Below are 22,005 nucleotides of genomic sequence, written 5' to 3'. Positions count from 1 at the left end.
ACACACACACACACACACACACACACACAAACACACACACACAGAGCTAAAGAACCCCACATATGCTCTGGTCCTCAGGGTCTCTCACTAAACACATTTCTCTCAGGGTCCCAGTCACATCTGGAGCAACAACTTTCTCCTCGCTCCTCTTCTCTCCTTAATGAGATCATTATTAGGGGATGTTTAGAAGGAATGAGAGTAGAATTACAGGGATTAGAGGAGGAAGGCATATGGGGATAAAAGCAGTTTTTTGTTTTTCTGTCCATGTTTTCCTCAAAGAACGAGAGCCATCCGCTGGGTTAGAGCTCAGTGGGCTGTAGTGTGTTGGGCTGAAAAGTGTCTGACTTGGACCAGACATACTGTATCACATCTCTTCTTTAGCCTTGTGGAAAACACAGCTCTGATTCACAACAGAAAATAGTGTGTTTTTAGATGTCTTGGTTACAATCTCTCTTCAGTACAGTAGTTACCTTATCAGCCGACATAATGACCATCCTAGTCGTTAGCAGTGAGTAACTGCTGAATGTGAGAAGCTGCAGGTGTGAGTGTTATTAGTGATAATGAGGGATTAATAAGGATGATTTCCTTCATCATAAGAACTGCAGAGTCTGGAGTTTGTAACATGGATGTGGTTCTGTTGTATTCCTTTCTAAAGAACACCTGTCTCTATTGGTCTCTCCAGAGTCTTCCTACAACACCTGATGATAATGATGACTATGATGACGATGATGATGATGACCGTGATGCTCTAATAGTTCATATCTCCTCTCTAATCACCCTGGAACACTACAAACTAGTGTGTCGGTGTGCTAACTGAGGAAAGGAGAGGGGAGCGACAGACATTAATAGTCAATTAAACAGCCATTAGTACAGCTTTAGTTATTACAGTGGTTGGGTTACATACTGATACTGATCCGTGGACAGACAGACAGACAGACAGACAGACAGACAGACAGACAGACAGACAGACAGACAGACACGCACCAGACAGACAGACAGACAGACAGACAGACAGACTGTATTGTGTTGTTTATATTATGTTTCCTATTAAAAATAATAGGTACATACAGGAGTGTTATTGGGGGGCTGACTTGAGACAATAACCTTTTAACACATGATCATTTATGGGTTAATAGTGAGTGGTGGTTTAAATAAATGATTATTATTATGTCAAAATAAACATCTTTATTTTGTATTCAAGCCTCAGTTTTAGAGGTATTCCTTATTTTTCGACAGTGTCTGGGTGGGACACTGGATGAGCGTCCAATGTCATACCACCCAGTGGCTAATATAATCACAATATAATGTAACACAGTCCAAGATAATCACATTTTTAATTGTTCCTGCTGTTATAGCTATCATACTGATATCATACTGCCACGCAGGACCGGAATGTCAATGGGACTTTTAATTGGATCTCACAAAGGGAATCCCGCACGGGTGCGTATCCTCCTCCGCGATGGCGGTCCAGGACCATACGTGTCTGTAGTGTGTTAATGAAGTGACCAGTGGAGGACTCAGATCTCTCTGGGCTGACAGATCAGGCCTTTATAACCAGATAATTACAATAATAATATAATAATATGCTCTATTAAAAATCACCAGTTTTCATATGAGATGATAACAGAGAGAGGAGTGAATACTGAGAATGATTTAATGAGGTGTTGTAGACTCAACGACTGTCTGGATTGAAGGAGGAACCTCCTTGAATGGTCTGATAGGAAGACAAAGAGGTAATTGGAAATGGTCAGGTGAGGGAGAGAGAGACAGAGAAAAGAGAAGTCATTTCACAGTATAATGCATTTATTATGTGTTACAATTCACTTCCATCTTGGTCTACATACTAATTGTTTCTCTCTGTATGTGCTGTTGTTATTCCCAACATACCAGATCAGCAGATTATCTCCTAATTAAACCACATCATGTAATCACTGTCTGCTTTCTCTTTCCTCCTGTTTAGACAGTATGCCTCCATCAAACCATAGAAGGATAGAATGTCGATTAGATTGACATTTTCTTGAAGGACTAAAACAATGGGAGAGAGGGAAAGGAGGCTGAGTCGTTTTATAAAGCACAGGCATTAAAGGCATCAGTGAGAGTACTTGCAGACAGAGAAACTGTTTCTGCCTTGCTAGCACCTTGAGGAATTAAAGAAAGTCTTTAACACACATTTCTGACTGTCTGAATATAATTGTCTACATTAATGCACTGGGCATCCTGGACGTATGTGTGCATGTGTGTGCGTGTCGTGTGTGTATGTTTGTGTGCGACTGTATGGGGTGTGTCTGGCTGTCCCCTCTCGTCTCTGACTGCAGGACTCGTCCTCTCTGCCCTTCCCTCCTTAATGAATCTAATTCCCCATGCTAATAATATTCACCAGCCTCCCTCCCTCCCCTGACTAATACTGGCTCTGTCCTGCCCCAGGGCGGTGGTGGTGGGGTGGTAGAAGGGACGGGAGACTGAGGAAGCGAGGAGAATGGAGGCAGAAGGATCTGTCGTTTGACCCTCAGCGCTTGTGTTTCAGGAGATCAGGATAGAGCAGAGACAAGAGAGACCTGATTCTACACGTGGGATGTATCTGGTAATGGAGATAAAGACGAGGAGGGAACAGGAGAAGGGCATGTCATGCAGGGCTGAGAGAGGTGGATGGTGTGGAGAGAGAGGACTGACGGGAGAGACTGAGGTAGAGGAGAGGGACTTGATGTTCCATACCTGTTTCAGATTGTTGTCCTCGGGCTAGAGGTACCTGTGGATAACAGCTTGTCATTGGCTGGAATAATGAGTGTCTCCATTAGTAGCCTGACTTCCCAGTGAGATGTCAGCAGAGAAAAGGTTTAAACAACAGTAGAACATCCCAATTTGACCTACTTTACATTATCACTGGAGTAAGTGACTCTGCTGAATGAATGGATTATTATTCATATTCACAGACAATGTCAATTACCTTCATTTTCTGTTTGAAAGTTGTGGGTACAGTGTGTGTGTGCATGTGTGTGTGTGCGTGCGTGCTCTGCTCCAGGCTGTTAGTGATGAGCTAACCCACCAGGGAAGATCATCTCGTATTAAACACATTCCCCTGCTGCCCTGTGCCTGAGAGAAACACGCCTCTCTCTCATTCTTCCCATGGGCTAAGGTAGGAGAGTCACTCACTGACTCACTGACCCTCTCCTCCTTTCCTCTTTCCCTGTCACCCCCCCTCCATCCTCCCCTCTATCTGTCCCGTTGTAGTCGACAGCATCCATCCATCAACTAGAGTGTCTTGCTGTTTAAATCCCCTGCGACCACTCTGAGTCCTGGGCCTGTCTCTGCCTGTGTCTGAATGTGTTAGCAAAGCACCATAACACCATAACTTGTAACATGTCACATATCATACATATTATACCAGCCTGGCATGAACTCAGGACTGGTGGATGATCATGTCAATTAAATCAGAATTTACTCCTGTTTGAATACATGCTGAATATGAACAATGCTAGAGTAATGTAAATCACATGCATCAGATCGTAAATGAAATGGAACCAGTTGACATATATAGGTATAATAATTGAGAAAAAAGATAGAAGCCCATGTTCCTATACTGAGTCATCATTCAACCCTTCAGCATTCCTGAAGGGAAAACATATTTGATTATGCGTTGCATATGGATTGCAGTACAGTGAGTCTACATGTATTTTATAGAGGTGATTCTCAGAGATTCCCAGTGATTGTACTGGGATCTAATTTCACACATGACATCTCTGCTGTCTGTCTGTCTGTGTCGTTAGTTAGCAACACGTTAACATTAAACGTCTGTTCGCCTCAGGCAAAACCACCAACAGAGAGAGAGAGAGAGAAAGAGAGGGAGAGCGATAGAACAGAGAGATACATTTTTAAAAATGCCACAGAAGGAATTCTCATTTAATGCCCTCAACATGTCCCCCCTCCCTTCCCTCCAATATTAGATGTAAATATTTAATATAACTGAAGACGGCATTCACAGCAAATACAGCAGGCTGTTGTTAGTGCCATTACGAAGGGTGCTGTAGAGGGCCTGTGTGCTGGGGGCTGGCTGGATGGATCACCTCTGGGCCTGTGGTAGTGGTAGTGATGTTCCCTGTAGTCTACTACTGATTAGACCTAATATCTTCCTAATAACCTTAACTAGAACAACGCCCCAGGACGCTGCTCTCCTCCGCTGGGATGGAGAGGGGGGTGAGCTGAAGGCTACTCAACCACCTCTCCTCTGTCTTCTCAAAGTCACCTCACTATCCTCTCATCTGTTATCTTCTCCTCTCCTCCTGTACTTGGCCCCATCCTTTCATTTTGAGCCAGAACTCCCGTCTCTTCCTCTCCTATTTTCCTCTTCTCTACTCCCTTCTTTTCCATTGAACCAAATGGAGGGAACTCAGCATTGTCATGGGATTGAGTTGGTTATGGTTCAAGTGACCAGACTTCCGAAGTTGCTGCATGAATATGAAGAGAAACCATCCTATGAATGTCCCTGACCTCAGTGGTAACATTATCCAGTGAGATGAGGATGAAAGGAGAACAAAATAATTGATGGTGGTTTAAAGCTGTAGGGAGTGTTTTTATGTCTAGCACTCCCTATGTGGTTGTTTTTATGTACATGCTACTTTACATTTTCATAGCTTCTTAACACACCCAGACACACACACACACGTGAGCGCACACAGACATGAAAATCCCTAGCATTTGCTATATTTCTATGTACATAGAAAAGACCTCCAAAATATTTTCTAATAGGGGCATAATCCAATATGCAAAAATGAAAACCCAAATTCTAATGAATATGGCCTGCGCCCGACCTACTCTTGCTTTCAAGTGACTAATCCTCTTTTTCTCCTCAGTCTCTGCAATTTCAGAGCAGAGTTGACCAAATCATCACTTATTACTTTTATGGCTTTTATCTACCACAGTTCTTACAGAATTCACTGTGCGGGTTGTAATGAATGGTAAAATGCGTCAGTTTTGAGTTGGAACAGTACCGCGCTCTACAGGAGACTAGAGGAACTGGACTTGGTGACGTCAGAGAGTCGGGGCTGTCATGTGAGAAGCTGTGGAAGCACTTCGACCAGGAAATCTCAGATTGTTGATAGGGCGACAGTTTAGCTGGTGACCGTCGGGGAGCGGAGAAGTTGTTTTTAGTATAAAAAGGTTTTAGTTTTCATTTGTGCGCCATGGCATCTCTATTCAAGAAGAAGACAGTCGATGGTAAGTTTGTTTTCCACTGATTGTAGACTTGTAACAAATGAACAAAGTTGTTTGATTTGGTGAGCGCCAGTCCGCCACTAACGAGCATAGGCTACTGAACAAGCCTGTTTTACCAGTTTAACTGATACCGGTTTGAAAAGTCAAGATTGATGTTTATGTTACGAAATCAAAATTGGTCAACGTGGAATCCTCTAAAGTTAGATTGTGTGTTAATGAGGATTAGCTGAAATACCCAGGCTATTTATAAACTGGTTTGTAAACTGGCTGCCTGAAACTAGACATACAATTCCACTTGTCTGTGTATTAGTGAAGGTAGCTGGTAAAGTTGTTTAAAAAACTGTTGTGTGTGTGTCACAATTTATGACCATCGTGTAACTGGTGAACAGTTACAGTGTAGCTGCAGACATTGGTACATTGTTCAATTGATGTGATGATGCTGTCTACAGTATGTTCAAGTGTTACTTTGTAACTTACCTGCTGACTGCAACATATGAATTCCAAGGAACAGCAGCATCTGGCAGTGTAAGTCCTGTAAGAAAGCCTTGTTCAGATTTAGACAGAGCTAGTGAGAGAATCCTGTGATCCGTAGATACTGGTGTTGAATGGTTGCGTTACTTCATTTTGTTTATTAAAAGACAGATGGATATAGGTTATGTTGACAATAGTCTGCTCCAATCCCCCTACTGCTCCAATCCCCCACACAATGGCTCTTAAGTGATGATCATGTCAATATTCTCGTTAGGATATGTTAAGGACTGTAAAACACTTATTTCACTGTTCCTGTCTGAGTTGTCAAACGTGATGCATGGGGAAACAAATTTGTTTGTCAATACATGTCTGTCTGTCTGTCTGGTACTTTGAAGATGTAGCAATATGTTGAACGAAGAACCCCAAAATATAGATTTTCAGGTCTCTTGAAAAATATGTTTTATCTCAATGTGTCTTACTTCAATGACAAAGGTTAAGAAAATAAAGAAGAGGAAGAAATGTCTCCATCTTATATTGTCTTGAGGCATTGAAATACTGGGCCTAATGCCTATCAGTTCAAATGTCTTGCTTAATGGCCATCAACCTTACAAGGTCAAAATGCAATAACCCTTCAGGCTATTTAGAAAATATAATGCATCAATTATAGCTAAATCACTAATTACTTTATTAAAGTTTCCATCTAATTCAATTTCAAGTTTCTCATTCAATGTGAATAAGTCATTCTATGACCACAGTGTCATTGATAAAGAATATTCACTTACTGTCATTTTGCTGTACCTTTATTCAAGGTCAGATAGTTGATAGGATATCTCCTCTTCTTTCTCCCCTCTCTCTCTGGACGTGGCGTGCCAAGGTTGCCCGATGTTGAGAAGCAGTGGTAGGGCGTGTAGTGGCGTGCGGGGGTGCGATGGCAGGCGGAGGTTAGCTGGTGGAGTTTTATAGATGATACCCAACCCTCTTTTAGACGTTGTCAATACGTCACCCTGTACGTAGATACTAGTGGTCCAGCTTTCTCTCTCTCTCTCTCTCTCTCTCTCTCTGGAGTTTTGGGGGAGATGAGGCTCTGGTACCTATAGCAAGGATTTTCATGATTTTAGTAAAAAAAATTGTCAACATTTTCTACTTTAGGGTAATTTTGTCAGATTGAGAGCCTATTAATCTGCAAAAACATTTATTCAACTTTTCTGCTGTGGGGATGCGTATATATAAATATATGTAATTTCTCTATCACTCTCGCCATGCATTTTACTCTAAAAGATTGCCATGCTTTATAACACAACATTCACTGCTGCCATGCTTCAGTTTGGACTTTCACTGCAGGAAGGATCTTTTCTAACACAAAAATATTGTTTTTAAATGTTTTATATATACTTCTCTTTAGTTTTGAGGAAAACCCTTTTAAGAAAAGTAAAGTAATCTAATTTTATTTGAATATGTAGCATTTTGATCCAGTAGTGAAACAGAGGGTCAACAGAGGCTGAATTTAGGGGCTGGTGTTAGAGCTACTGGTACCCACTCCACTGTAGGGAGAATCTCTGGCTAATAGCAGTGTAGGGGACCGTGTCCTCTACCCTAATACAGGAGCTGGGATGGCCGAGACACATTCACAGCTGTGCGTAGATACTAGTGGTCCAGCTTTCTCTCTCTCTCTCTCTCTCTCTCTCTCTCTCTCTCTCTCTCTGGAGTTTTGGGGGAGATGAGGCTCTGGTACCTATAGCAAGGATTTTCATGATTTTAGTAAAAAAAAATGTCAACATTTGTGTGGTTACAGTAGGCTAACGTATGTCAATGGTTTTAGGAACACCAGTAACATCAGGCAGGATTTAGGCTACCAACTGCCAAGCCAGTTGTAGCTCAATCTTGGGGGCAATGATCACGTTCCCGCACTGACTGACTGTGTGGAGGCTCGTTGATTTAACGTTACGTTAGCCTACATAATACACCAGTAAAGAAATAAAATATATAGCTGTCGGCTATATTAGCATCGACTTACCGTTCTTTGTGCAGCTTCAAATGTCGAACAAAGTTGGAAATTGTTGCGCCTCCGTCTGTCATTTTCTTCTCGCATGTTTTGCAAGTTGCAATCTGTTTTTTGTTGACTACAGCGTAGTCTGTATATCCGAAAATAATATTTTGGGGTATCATCTTTCCAAGGGCTCCGTCTGAATTTACCCGCCGACGTTCCTCTGCATAGCCACGCACAACTATTTCTCAGCTGGCACAATTTGATTGGCTGCTGTCGGATTCAAACTTTAATCCGTTAAATGAAGAGTTGAAGTGCTGCACACTTTTTTTTAATAGCATCATTTTTTATATTTGGGCTTGGGGAGGGTATCAAGTCAGGTCGAGTCATATGGCTCAAGGTCAAGTCACGAGTCATTGGTGTTAAAGTCAAAGTCGAGTTGCAAGTCATCATATTTGTGACTCGAGTCCACACCTCTGCCACACAGTTTACCCTGCCTATGTTTGTAAAAGTATAAATACTATGTTATGAAGGGCTGTTTTTAGACTGGTTTTATCTGAACTATAAGAGTTGCTGAGCTCTCTTTAGTGTTGGTCCCTCTGTACTTTAAGAAATAATCCAGTTCTATCGTGTAGAAGTTGAGTCTGGTATTTGGAGCATGGCGTTTGGGTCGGACTGTGTTATACACACGCCCTATCGGGGTAATGGATAGTGAGGCAGGGATGGTTTAGATTCCAGGCTCAGCCCTGTTAATGAGGAATGTCTAGTCTAGAGCTATTGTCCCGGTCTACTACCCCAGAATGGTACCGTGCTTCTATAGCTTTTACAGAAAGTGTAGCTCAATGCCCAGCATATGACTGAGCTGTATGTCATAAATCATTTTAATTCAATAACTGCATGTTTGTGGCGTAAACATTTTTCTCTCTCTTTCTCAGACATTATAAAGGAACAGACTAAGGAGCTTCGTGGTACTCAGAGACAGATCACTAGAGACAGAGCTGCTCTGGAGAAACAAGAGAAACAAATGGTGAGACACACACACACACCACTCACCCTATGAAGTGCTGGTAGGACAGAGGCAGGTTTTAGTAGTACCTTTTCTGTAGATTGCTGCTGATTGCATCAAACGTGTGTACATGACTGTAGGCTAATCCTGCTCCATCCTACCCCCTACCTCAACTCACATCCCTTTCCTGCACTGTCTGATAGGTCTACAGGCGGCTTCGCTAATGGCTGGGATGGAAAGGACAGGATTGGACAGGTAGATAGCTACAGGGTAGAGAGGAGGTAGAACACAGAGTCATGACAGGGCTGTGTGAACAGCAGAATACAACATTTCCCCTCCATTTCATCCTATGTCAGAAAATGAAAGGAAGAGTGGTGTCTCGCTGTTGTTTTAAGTAAACATCACACAGGACAGAATTGCCTCCCAAGGGACCAGCTTTTTATTACTCATTAATATTTCTCCCAATTAATCTAGTTACTATTTTTGTTGGTCTGGGGGAGAGAAAAAAAATTCTCTAAGAAGAGGTAGTGACCTATTTTACAGTTTAACACGCACACCACACCACATACACACACACCACACCACATACACACACACACCACACCACATACACACACACACACACCACACCACATACACACACATCACACCATATACACACACACACCACACCACATACACACCACACCACACCATACCACATACACACACAGCTTTCCCGGTCTCTGTTTGCTCTTCCTCTGCTGGGGCTGCTGTAGTTGCTGTGCTGGGAGACTCCTCATTATTATTAGACTCACTAACATAGAGACTAGTGGGTCTTTCAGCACACGCCCCAAAAACACAACTGATGTCCACATTATTATCACTAACACAGAGACTACTGGTCTTTCAGCACACGCCCCAAAAACACAACTGATGTCCACATTATTATCACTAACACAGAGACTACTGGTCTTTCAGCACGCGCCCCAAAAACACAACTGATGTCCACATTATTATCACTAACACAGAGACTACTGGTCTTTCAGCACGCGCCCCAAAAACACAACTGATGTCCACATTATTATCACTAACACAGAGACTACTGGTCTTTCAGCACGCGCCCCAAAAAACACAACTGATGTCCACATTATTATCACTAACACAGAGACTACTGGTCTTTCAGCACGCGCCCCAAAAACACAACTGATGTCCACATTATTATCACTAACACAGAGACTACTGGGTCTTTCAGCACGCGCCCCAAAAACACAGCAACATAGTTTCAACCAGATAATAATCTATATTATTCAGCACTGTGTGTGTAATGATTTGAATTTATAGCCAATGTATTCTATACAACAACTAAGTTCATTATTCACATGAAAAGGAACATGTTTTGTCACTTATCTAGCTGAAATATTGCCCTTGTCCAGTGAACATTAGATCAGTCTCTATGTACATTGTTACTCTGTGTGATGGCATCATCTATCTGTCAGTTGTAGCTCTTGTCTCTCTCTCTCGCTCTCTCTCTCTCTCTCGCTCTCTCTCTTTCACGCTCTCTCGCTCTCTCTCTCGCTCTCTCTTTATCTCTCTCTCGCTCTCTCTCGCTCTCGCTCTCTCTCGCTCTCGCTCTCTCTCGCTCTCTCTCTCTCTCGCTCTCGCTCTCGCTCTCGCTCTCTCTCTCTCTCGCTCTCTCGCAGTATAACATCAGTAATAAGCTCACATCAGCAACACTCATCATCCCAGTCAGTCAACACTGAAACTCAGCTAGATCAGCCTAGATTCCCATTGTTAAATATTTACAGCATCATTTTTGCTATATGGCAGATATTAAATATAAGCATAATTATTAAGATGCTTAGGTCTTCTATTTTCTGTCTATTCTTAACATGAATCTAGTTAGCAAGCAGACAGACACCACCTGTGTGTATCTCTGAGGGTTATGTAATGAGCCTCCTCAGCTGTTTACCAGAGTTCTCTACCTGAGGAGAGCACTTCACATTCAGCTCCTTCCCTCAGCTCCTCTCCACCCTACGCAGCACTTATCTGCCTAATGGCAGTTTAACCCTCATACACACTGGCAGAGGGAAGGGGTGGAGCATTTGGGAGTTTTAATCCTGTAAACTGTAATGATAATCATTAATAAATAATTGTTTTCAGAACAAACACATAAACACATAAACACAGGGCTGCAGCTGAATCTGTACTGTTTCCCAGGGGACATGTACAGCCTTGCGGTGTGTGTTTCCTCAGGGGGAGAGGCTGGTAACACATTTCATGTGTTTATCGAAGCTAAGAGAGGCTGGTAGCTCTCAGGTGTTTAAACCATTGCCAAATCATACTATTTACACTGTTTATACTCTAACAGGGCTCTCTGGGGAACCTGATGTATATGTATTGTATACAGTATGTGTATGTATTTATGTAAACAGTATGAGTGTAGTGACGTTTCCTGATTTAAAGCCAGTCAGAAGCTCCTCCTTGATAATTCTGCTCCTGTTCCTTCCCTCCTAGGAGATGGAGATAAAGAAGATGGCTAAGTCTGGGAACCGGGAAGCCTGTAAGATCCTGGCCAAGCAGCTGGTCCAGCTGAGGAAGCAGAAGAACAGGACCTACGCCGTCAGTTCAAAGGTCACCTCCATGTCTACACAGACCAAGGTCATGAACTCCCAGATGAAGATGGCTGGAGCCATGTCTGCTACGGCTAAGGTAAAGAGCACCATACACCAAGTTAGAGCGTTTTCTGTGTAGTAGCTCCGCACATACATCTATGTGTGTCTGGGTAATTGAGGCCAAAAGCGGGCCCACTAACCAAGTTAAAACATTCAAACAGCTTCTCCAAAAACAGCAGAACAGTTCAAAGGATTCTTCTCCTCCCGAGTGTGTAATAATTAGTCTCTTAGTCTGTCTATTTCCTGTCATCCCCTCAGGATGGTAATGTTTGTCTGACTGGGTGGAGATCCTACACCTGTTTACAGCTCAGACACGCAGATGACATCCGTACACATCTTAGCTGTTATCAGTTTGGCTTCCGGTCATGTTTAAAGCAGCATATCTAATTAGCCCAGTTATAGGACTATATTAGCCCATCGTGTTTAGAGCTTGGACCGTGAACTAGTTACAGTCACTAAGTATTTGTTAATGTTGTTATTCATGTATTAATGATCAATCTTTTTTTTCTAATTCAAAGCTGTCTGTTAATAAATCATAATCAGGATGGTGATTAGCTGAAACAAAGTGATGAAATGAACGTGTTTAGGGAAAACAGCTCGCTGTGTTTTAGGGACAACAGCTCACCATTCTGAGGTGGTAGAATGTAACTGAATGTGTGTGTTGTGTATCCTCCTATGGGTCCTGCTACTCTGGGTATGACCATTTGTCTTCATTGTGGAGGAGAAAATTCAAACTTTTCACCAAAAACCCCAAACCAGCCTCTATGTATAGACACACACCAGTATGCAGCTGCAGAGAAACCTCTAGAAACAGGGACACACTCTCAAACAGTTTGGGAACAATATGCAAATTACATCTAATTAGAGGCAGTGTGTGCAGCTCGTTTGGCTGTTTTAGGCTCCGGAGTGAAACTAGGCCATGGCTGAGTCAACACACAGGAAGGAGAGGTAGAATCCCTCGGTGTTGTTAATGTGCCTACATGCTCTGGGAGTTGTGTATTGTCTGTGCAGTATGGTGTAGTAGTATTTGTGTCGTAACTCTTGTGTGTCTGTGTGTTGTCAAGACGATGCAGACTGTGAACAAGAAGATGGATCCTCAGAAGACCCTCCAGACCATGCAGGACTTCCAGAAGGAGAACATGAAGATGGGCATGACAGAGGACATGAGTAAGAGCTGCTGTCATTGGCTCCCTAGCCTAGGATTTAAATATTTAAAAGATGCACAATAGTAACAGGAAAAAAACTGTCAAGTCCAAACCAAAAACTCCATGCAGATCAATGTGTTTGCCTGGTGTTTCAAAGACCTGTTAACTCACAGCTTTTAACGGTAAACTGACTAATACCTCTGTCTCTACCTCTCTCTGTCTGCCCCTCCCCCTTCCTGTTTACTCCTCTCCCTTCATCCCTCCAGTCAACGATACGTTAGATGAGATATTTGACGAGTCAGGTGACGAGGAAGAATCTCAGGACATTGTGAACCAGGTTCTGGATGAGATTGGCATTGAGATATCTGGAAAGGTAAGATATACTGCCCTATACCATACCACAGTCACTTCCCTCTATAAGCAGTCCTCTGGAAAGGTAAGAGATAGTCCTATACCATCTCAAAGCCTTCTTCCATCTGGATGCTGTGTGGTGTAGCAGACAGACAGACAGGCAGCTGGAGGAGAGGGGGATGGCCCTTAGCCTGCCTGTTCTTATGGGAAGGTAGTCTGTAGATTGTGCCTGCATGTCTGTCAATATGTGCTGTATGGGAAGGTAGCCGGGTTGGGTTGTGCCTGTAGTCTGCCTGTGCGTGATGATATATGAGAGGTCGTTAGTGGCTGTCCCCATCTGGCAGAGAACCCACTCCCCCTGGGGGACAACATGTGTTACTACACCACACCGCTCTCAATGCAGAAGAGCAACTGTACTATGTGTGTTGTAAACATGGCCGGTCCGCTCATTAGGCAGGATTATGGTGGCAGATTGAAAAGGGCGCCATTTTCTGAGCTAAACTGACCAAGACGCACCTCCAACAACACATAAAACCTCACATAATGTTGCCCTAAAACAATGACAAACAATGACAAAACAATGACAATGACTATTTGCAATATGTAAACACATTGCAAATAGGCTCATGATAACTCTTGATAAAGTTGGGTAGCTGATAATCAGAGCTTAATTAGCCAAATTGATTTGTCACAGGGATCAGGACTAATACAGCTAATGGTGGGCCTACCACATGGATGGGCATTCATAAAATTGTGGGCTGACATGGTATGCTACACCCCATCTTTTGGATGTCTTTTTTTGTGTGTTTTACAATCAGTAGGCTTACCACAGATGGGCATTCATAAAATGACATTTCAGGCAACACCGTAGGCTACATCTCAGTAAGCACGGATTTCAATGTCCACGGACATTGATTTTTCATCCGATCCGGGACAAATCTGAACCGATCATAGACGTCTATGTTTGGTCCAGATGTTGTCCAGTCTGGACCAGCCTTGATTTGGCCCAAACATAGACGTCTATAAATTACATTCAGAACCAAAAATTAACCTGATTTCAACCTCCGGGAAAATTTATTTTTCAACATCCGTAAAAGACACCTTTTCAACGTCCTGGAAAACATGTATTTTAAACATACAGAAACGACCTTTTCACCTTTCAATCAGAACCTACATTTAACCTAACTTCAACGTCTCGGAAAGATGTCTTTTCAAAATAATTTTGCCTACTGGGACTATTCTAGTTTTGTGGGGGCGGAATTTTTTGGTCTTGCCTAGGGCGGCAGAACAGCAATGATCAGCCCTGGTTGTAAGCCCAGTGTCAGTGTTAAGCTGTTGTGATATGTGTGTTGTAAGCAGAGTGCCAGTGTTAACCTGTTGCAATGTTTGTGTGTTTCAGATGGTGAGAGCCCCAGCAGCAGGGAAGAATCTCCCCACTGCCTCTCCTAAACGGAAAACACAGATCTCTGACGATGAGATAGAGAGACAGCTCAGAGCACTGGGAGTGGACTAACACACACACACACACACACACCATGGGCTAGGTCTGTCTACTTGCAGGCTGGTGGTACATGTGTCGGAGACTGGGAGACTGTGGCTGGTTATGAATATGTAGTGACTAAATTATGGAATAATAGAATGTCTTATTATGACCCAAACTACAATCTGCTGAAGGATGGGATATTTATGTACATACAGACAGTTGACTCCGGTGACTTCAATGTATACATGATATTTTGGAAGGACCAATCCTGTGGAAGGATGAAGTAATTATGTTTTTTTTGTGCAATCACATCTTTAGGTACAGTACTATAGACGCTGGGGATGTCAGACTACTGACGATGTGTCTGTCTAGTACCACTTACATTAACTCTAGGAACTACTGACGATGTGTCTGTCTAGTACCACTTACATTAACTCTAAGAACTACTGACAATGCTTGACTTTTTCACTAATAAACTTTTTGCATGAGAATCTATGGAATCGGCTTGACCAAACTGCGTATCCGTTAGGGACATACAGTTGAAGTCGGAAGTTTACATACACTTACGTTGGAGTCATTAAATCTCGTTTTTCAACCACTTCACAAATTTCTTGTTAACAAACTAGTTTTGTCAAGTTAGTTAGGACATCTACTTTGTGTATGACACAAGTAATTCTTCCAACAATTGTTTACAGACAGATTATTTCACTTATAATTCACTGTATCACAATTTCAGTGGGTCAGAAGTTTACATACACCAAGTTGACTGTGCCTTTAAACAGCTTGGAAAATTCCAGAAAATGATGTCATGGCTTTAGAAGCTTCTGATAGGCTAATTGACATCATTTGAGTCAATTGGAGGTGTACCTGTGGATGTATTTCAAGGCCTACCTTTAAACTCAGTGCCTCTTTGCTTGACATCATGAGAAAATCAAAAGAAATCAGCCAAGACCTCAGAAAAACAATAAAAATAGAACTGTTTGGCCATAATGACCATTGTTAGGTTTGGAGGAAAAAGGGGGATGCTTGCAAGCCGAAGAACACCATCCCAACCGTGAAGCACGGTGGTGGCAGCATCATGTTGTGGGGGTGCTTTGCTGCAGGAGGGACTGGTGCACTTCACAAAATAGATGGCATCATGATGTAGGAAAATTACGTGGATATATTGAAGCAACATCTCAAGACATCAGTCAGGAAGTTAAAGCTTGGTCGCAAATGGGTCTGCCAAATGGACAATGACCCCAAGCATACTTCCAAAGTTGTGGCAAAATGGCTTAAGTACAACAAAGTCAAGGTATTGGAGTGGCCATCACAAAGCCCTGACCTCAATCCTATAGAAAATGTGTGGGCAGAACTGAAAAAGCGTGTGCAAACAAGGAGGCCTACAAACCTGACTCAGTTACACGAGCTCTGTCAGGAGGAATAGGCCAAAATTCACCAAACGTATTATGGGAAGCTTGTGGAAGGCTACCCAAAACGTTTGACCCAAGTTCAACAATTTAAAGGCAATGCTACCAAATACTAATTGAGTGTATGTAAACTTCTGACCCACTGGGAATGTGATGAAATAAATAAAAGCTGAAATAAATAATTTCATATAATAATAAATAATCTCTACAATTATTTGGACATTTCACATTCTTAAAATAAAGTGGTGATCCTAACTGACCTAAGACAGGGAATTTTTACTCTGATTAAATGTCAGGAATTGTGAAAAACAGAGTTTAAATGTATTTGCCTAAGGTGTATGTAAACTTCCGACTTCAACTGTAGATTCAGTTTGACAAATTATAATCTAATGCTAATTCAAACTAATAATCATAAACTTGATATTTCAAGTAATGGTTACTTTTAATTGCTTGTTTTGTACAACTGAGTTGTACTCTAATTTGAAGATGTCTGTCTGTGTGTCCTGTCTTTCTGATGTGGGATGGAACCAGTAGTATGTCTGTCTGTCCTCCTCATCTCTCTCTTTTTATCTCGGCTGCTGTGCAGTTACTGTATCTGTTGTTTAAGCTGTTTGCTTAAACCACACGCACACACACTAGAGTGGACAAATAGTTTGTGAAGATGACACTAATGGTTTTGTCTTCCTGTAGTTCTCTCCACCGGGCTGTTGAGCAGGTTAGAAGACAATGACATATTGTGAAATGGCAGCTAAACAGCATTTAATGCAGCCGAGAATGTTCTCTCATGGTCCTTTGTGGTTTTCGAATGTCGACTGGTATAACACTGAATGCTAAAATGATTGTGTTAATGTTTGTTACTGGAAAGCATTGAGACTGGTATAACACTGAATGCTAAAATGATTGTGTTAATGTTTGTTACTGGAAAGCATTGAGACTGGTATACTGTCTTTTACATTACTTTCTTTTCATCTTGATTTGTGGTGCAATTTTCCAGACAGGAAATGTAAATCAATGAAGGTTGTTGTCATGCCTTTTATTCACCATGTACAGTATGTCAACTATAGTATGTATGTATCCTCTGTGTTTGTACAGTTCTACTGTTTAGGCTTGATGATGGCTTTTATAATGAATAAAATCGCTTCATGTACTATCTGCTGTTCAAACAACCTTCACACTTCACATCAATGGTGTTTTTATTTAGTGATTGAAGGGGACAGGCAACAGTAGAAGTGACAGACATGGCAGAGAGGTGCAGCTACATGTAGCTGAGGCTACAGTCACACAGAGCCTCCCTCTCACTGGAGCCATATAAACCACAGGCCGTAAATGAACATGTAGAGCTCATTACGTAAGGACCCTCTCAGTGTCTGTAGTGCCTCACGGCTTCATCATCTGACAGACTGGATAGTCTCTGACAGTATGTACATGTTGACAAGAGGGCTGGATGTTTATGTATTTATTCACAGAAACACATCAAGACATCAGTGAATATGAAAAATGGCACGGTTATACAGTAGAGGGTGCATGTGCATTTGTCTGAACACAGCTCCCTCTTACTGGGCTCTCAGAAATGCCAACTGCTTAATAAATCAATCAACAAATCATTCAATTAAATGTATACATGACTGCAAAATCCATTCATTAATTGCATCTCAGAAAAAAAGATTGTAATTAAATCATATATTACTTATTATTGATATATCAACCAGGTACTGAATGATTGATTGTAAGACAATAACAAGCACTTCTGGCCTGCTTTTGAGTCCAACTGTACACTTACAGTGGCTTGCGAAGTATTCACCCTCCTTGGCATTTTTCCCATTTTGTTGCCTTACAACCTGGAATTAAAATAGATTTTTGGTGGGTTTGTATCATTTGATTTACACAACATGCCTACCACTTTGAAGATGCAAAATCTTTTTTATTGTGAAACAAACAAGAAATAAGACAAAGAACAGAACTTGAGCATGCGTAACTATTCACCCCCCCAAAGTCAATACTTTGTAGAGCCACCTTTTGCAGCGATTACAGCTGTAAGTCTTTTGGTGTATGTCTCTATAAGCTTGGCACATCTAGCCACTGGGATTTTTGCCCATTCTTCAAGTCAAAACTGCTCCAGCTCCTTCAAGTTGGATGGGTTCTGCTGGTGTACAGCAATCTTTAAGTCATACCACATATATTCTCAATTGGATTGAGGTCTGGGCCATTCCAAGACATTTAAATGTTTCCCCTTAAACCACTCGAGTCTTGCTTTAGCAGTATGCTTAGGGTCATTGTCCTGCTGGAAGGTGAACCTCCGTCCCAGTCTCAAATCTCTGGAAGACTGAAATAGGTTTCCCTCAAGAATTTCCATGTATTTAGCACCATCCATCATTCCTTCAATTCTGACCAGTTTCCCTGTCCCTGCCGATGAAAAACATCCCCACAGCATGATGCTGCCAGCACCATGCTTCACTGTGGGTATGGTGTTCTCAGGGTGATGGGAGGTGTTGGGTTTGCGCCAGACATAGCGTTTTTCCTTGATGGCCAAAAAGCTCAATTTTAGTCTCATCTGACCAGAGTACCTTCTTCCACATGTTTGGTGAGTATCCCACATGCCTTTTGGTAAACACTAAACATGTTTGCTTATATTTTTCTGGCCACTTTTCCATAAAGCCCAGCTCTGTGGAGTGTACGGCTTAAAGTGGTTCTATGGACAGATACTCCAATCTCCGCTGTGGAGCTTTGCAGCTCCTTCGGGGTTATCTTTGGTCTCTTTGTTGCCTCTCTGATTAATGCCCTCCTTGCCTGGTCCGTGAATCTTGATGGGCGGCCCTCTTGGCAGGTTTGTTGTGGTGCCATATTCTTTCCATTTTTTTATAATGGATTTAAATGGTGCTCCGTGGGATGTTCAAAGTTTCTGATATTTTTTAATAACCCAACCCAGATCCGTACTTCTCCACAACTTTGTCCCTGACCTGTTTGGAGAGCTCCTTGGTCTTCATAGTACTGCTTGCTTGGTTGTGCCCCTTGCTTAGTGGTGTTGCAGACGCTGGGATCTTTCAGAACAGGTGTATATAAACTGAGATCATGTGGCACTTAGATTGCACACAGGTGGACTTTATTTAACTAATTATGTAACTTCTGAAGGTAATTGGTTGCACCAGATCTTATTTATTTGCTTCATAGCAAAGGGGGTGAATACATATACACGCACCACTTTTCCATTTATTTATTTTTGTAATTTTTGTGAAACAAGCTATTTTATGCATGTCCATTACATGAAATCCAAATAAAAATCAATTTAAATTACAGGTTGTAATGCAACAAAATAGGAAAAACGCCAAGGGGTTGAATACTTTTGCAAGGCACTGTATGCTGCAGTATAATATCTGGTGCTTATCTATCATCCCCTACATCAGCTCCTCTCCTCACTGTTGGTTTCAATGTATTTATTAATGGAAAACACATCAACAAATCAGTAAGTATGGAAAATGACACATAAAACTGGGACAGTGGGTTTTGATTAATTACAAATCAAAATGTCTGCGAATGTCTGTATATAGTCTTCTCTCTCTCTGGGTTTGAAGATACTGTATATCTGACTCGAAAACACAAATCTGTCAATAAATTAGGTGTTTACCTACAGTACCAGTCAAAAGTATGGACACATCAATTCTATTTAGAATTCAAGGCATACTTAACCAGCATGGCTACCACAGCATTCTGCAGCGATACTCCATCCCATCTGGTTTGCGCTTAGTGGGACTATCATTTATTTTTCAACAGGACAATGACCCAAAACACACCTCCAGGCTGTGTAAGGGCTATTTGACCAAGAAGGAGAGTGATGGAGTGCTGCATCAGATGACCTGGCCTCCACAATCATCTGACCTCAACCCAGTTGAGATGGTTTGGGATGAGTTGGACTGAAGAGTGAAGGAAAAGCAGCCAACAAGTGCTCAGCTTATGTGGGAACTCCTTCAATCAATCAAATTGACTTATAAAGCCCTTTTTACATCAGCCGATGTCACAAGACTGTTGGAAAAGCATTCCTCATAAAGCTGGTTGAGAGAATGCCAAGAGTGTGCAAAGATGTCATCAAGGCAAAGGGTGGCCACTTTGAAGAATCTCAAATATAAAATATATTTTGATTGTTTAAGACTTTTTTGGTTACTACATGATTCTATATGTGTTATTTCATAGTTTTGATGTCTTCACTATTATTCTACAATGTAGAAAATAGTCAAATTAAAGAAAATTAGTAGGTGTGTCCAAACTTTTGACTGGTACTGCACATAATCATTCAGTTTCATATATTACATTTCAGATAAATGGATCATAACAAAGACATGGGAGTATATTACTATCATTCGTTTTTACAACTGCCAGACATGGAATCATAAATTGGTCCAGTAAAGGAATGAGGTCACACCAGAACTCAAATTCTATTGGTCAGGGGTTAGAGTTATCTGGGTGATCTTCTCCCAGAAACTAGACGGTCGTGACCCAGACCATGCTCTGGAAACGTATACAGACAAGGAACCTAAATACAGTATATTAAGAGAAACAGAGAAACATCAACCGTGATACCAGCTAAAGCCACTAGAGGGGAGTGTAGATGTATTAATGTTGTGCTGTGTGTGTGTGTAAATGTAGAAGAGTAGGGAGGTAGGCAATAAATACGCCATAGAGGCAAAATAATTACAATTTAGCATTAACACTGGAGTGATAGATGTGCAGATGATGATGTGCAAGTAGAGATACTGGGGTGCAAAAGAGCAAGAGGGTAAGTAATAATATGGGGATGAGGTAGTTGGCTGTGCTATTTACATATTGGCTGTGTACAGGTACAGTGATCGGTAAGCTGCTAAGATCAGCTGATGCTTAAAGTTAGAGAGGGAGATATAAGACTCCAGCTTAAGGGATTTTTGCAATTCGTTCCAGTCATTGGCAGCAGAGAACTGGAAGGAAAGGCGGCCAAAGTAAGTGTTGGCTTTGGGGATGACCCTTGTGTGTCAGACAGAGATATATGCAACATGGACAAGAAAGCAATACATGTCTGTAATCGTGTGTGTTAAAGAATGTTATTTTATTTATTTTGTTCTTAAAAAAAACCAAAAAAAAAAAAAAAGTAATGCTATTGAATTGTTTTGTTTCTGCCTTTTCTATTCCAGACATTCTGAAATTCACTAAAGCATCCCATGTATGTGACTTTAGTCTTTCACTTCACTTTCACTTACCTAGCAAAGACTTACAGATGACCTGAGCCAGTGGGTTTGGCAACGAATATGTAGTGAGGGCCAGACAACGAGAGCATACAGGTTGCAGTGGTGGGTAGTATATGGGGCTTTGGTGACAAAACGGATGGCACTGTGATAGACTACATCCAGTTTGCTGAGTAGTGTTGGGGTTATTTAAGATGGAGAGGAAAGCACTTTTGAAGAGCAACCAGGCATCCTCTACCGACGGGATGAGGTCAATATCCTTCCAGGATACCCGGGCCAGGTCGATTAGAAAGGCCTGCTCGCTGAAGTGTTTTAGGGAGTGTTTGACAGTGGTCGTTTTACCGCGGAACCATTACGCACGCAGGCAATGAGGCAGTGATCGCTGAGGTCCTGGTTGAAGACAGCAGAGGTGTATTTAGAGGGCAAGTTGGTCAGGATGATATCTTAGAGGGTGCCCATGGTTACAGATGTAGGGTTGTAACTGGTAGGTTCCTTGATAATTTGTGTGCGATTGAAGCATCTAGCTTAGATTGTAGGACGGCCGGGGTGTTAAAACCTCTACCGCTTCTCTCTCCCGATCCGGATCCTCCTCATCAAAAAAAGCTGACTAGCATAGCCTAGCCTAACGCGACAGGATATCATATAATATAATTTTCATGAAATCACAAGTCCAATACAGCAAATGAAAGATAAACATCTTGTGAATCCAGCCATAATTTCGATTTTTAAAATGTTTACAGCGAAAACACAATATGTATTTCTATTAGCTAACCACAATAGCAAAAGACTCAACCGCATATTTTCACAATTTTTCTACCGCATAGGTAGCTATCACAAAACCGACCAAATAGAGATATAATTAGTCACTAACAGAAACAACTTCATCAGATGACAGTCTGACAGATGACATGTTATAACATGTTATACAATAAATTTATGTTGTTCAAAAATGTGCATATTTGAGGTATAAATCATAGTTTTACATTGCAGCTACCATCAAAAATATCACCAAAGCAGCCAGAATAATTACAGAGAGCAACGTGAAATACCTAAATACTCATCATAAAACATTTATGAAAAATACATG

At 41.6% G+C, this 22,005-nt stretch overlaps 1 protein-coding gene and 1 long non-coding RNA gene across 3 annotated transcripts; one reads left to right on the top strand and one right to left on the bottom strand.

Moving 5' to 3' along the window:
• Window positions 1-1,208: 1,208 nt before the first annotated feature.
• LOC111978039 (uncharacterized) lies at window positions 1,209-6,754 on the bottom strand. 2 transcript variants are annotated; one of them, XR_002879101.3, is made up of 4 exons: window positions 6,462-6,754; window positions 5,686-5,740; window positions 2,713-2,746; window positions 1,209-1,714 (listed from the first exon to the last, which is right to left on the bottom strand). It is a non-coding gene; the product is annotated as an uncharacterized lncRNA (long non-coding RNA). The 2 variants fall into 2 exon arrangements; XR_002879100.2 differs by lacking the exon at window positions 6,462-6,754 and having other exon boundaries at window positions 5,686-5,975.
• Window positions 5,059-16,861, top strand: chmp2ba (charged multivesicular body protein 2Ba). Its single transcript, XM_024007793.2, has 6 exons — window positions 5,059-5,211; window positions 8,599-8,690; window positions 11,166-11,360; window positions 12,388-12,490; window positions 12,735-12,841; window positions 14,219-16,861. Exons 1-6 carry the CDS (start codon window positions 5,178-5,180, stop codon window positions 14,330-14,332), a joined length of 645 nt encoding a protein of 214 aa, XP_023863561.1. The 5' UTR covers window positions 5,059-5,177; the 3' UTR covers window positions 14,333-16,861.
• The last annotated feature ends 5,144 nt before the right edge of the window (window positions 16,862-22,005 follow it).

This window comes from Salvelinus sp. IW2-2015, linkage group LG2 (genome assembly GCF_002910315.2).
Source record: "Salvelinus sp. IW2-2015 linkage group LG2, ASM291031v2, whole genome shotgun sequence".
Taxonomy (NCBI): Eukaryota; Metazoa; Chordata; class Actinopteri; order Salmoniformes; family Salmonidae; genus Salvelinus; species Salvelinus sp. IW2-2015.
Note: the sequence above shows the minus strand (reverse complement) of the source record. Positions and strands in the feature narration are given on the sequence as shown.

Coding starts and splice junctions, on each gene's coding strand:
- chmp2ba (XM_024007793.2), top strand. CDS start 5,178: ATGGCATCTCTATTCAAGAAGAAGACAGTCGATG. Junction 8,691..11,165: donor AGAAACAAGAGAAACAAATG/GTGAGACACACA, acceptor CTTCCCTCCTAG/GAGATGGAGATAAAGAAGAT. Junction 12,842..14,218: donor GCATTGAGATATCTGGAAAG/GTAAGATATACT, acceptor TGTGTGTTTCAG/ATGGTGAGAGCCCCAGCAGC.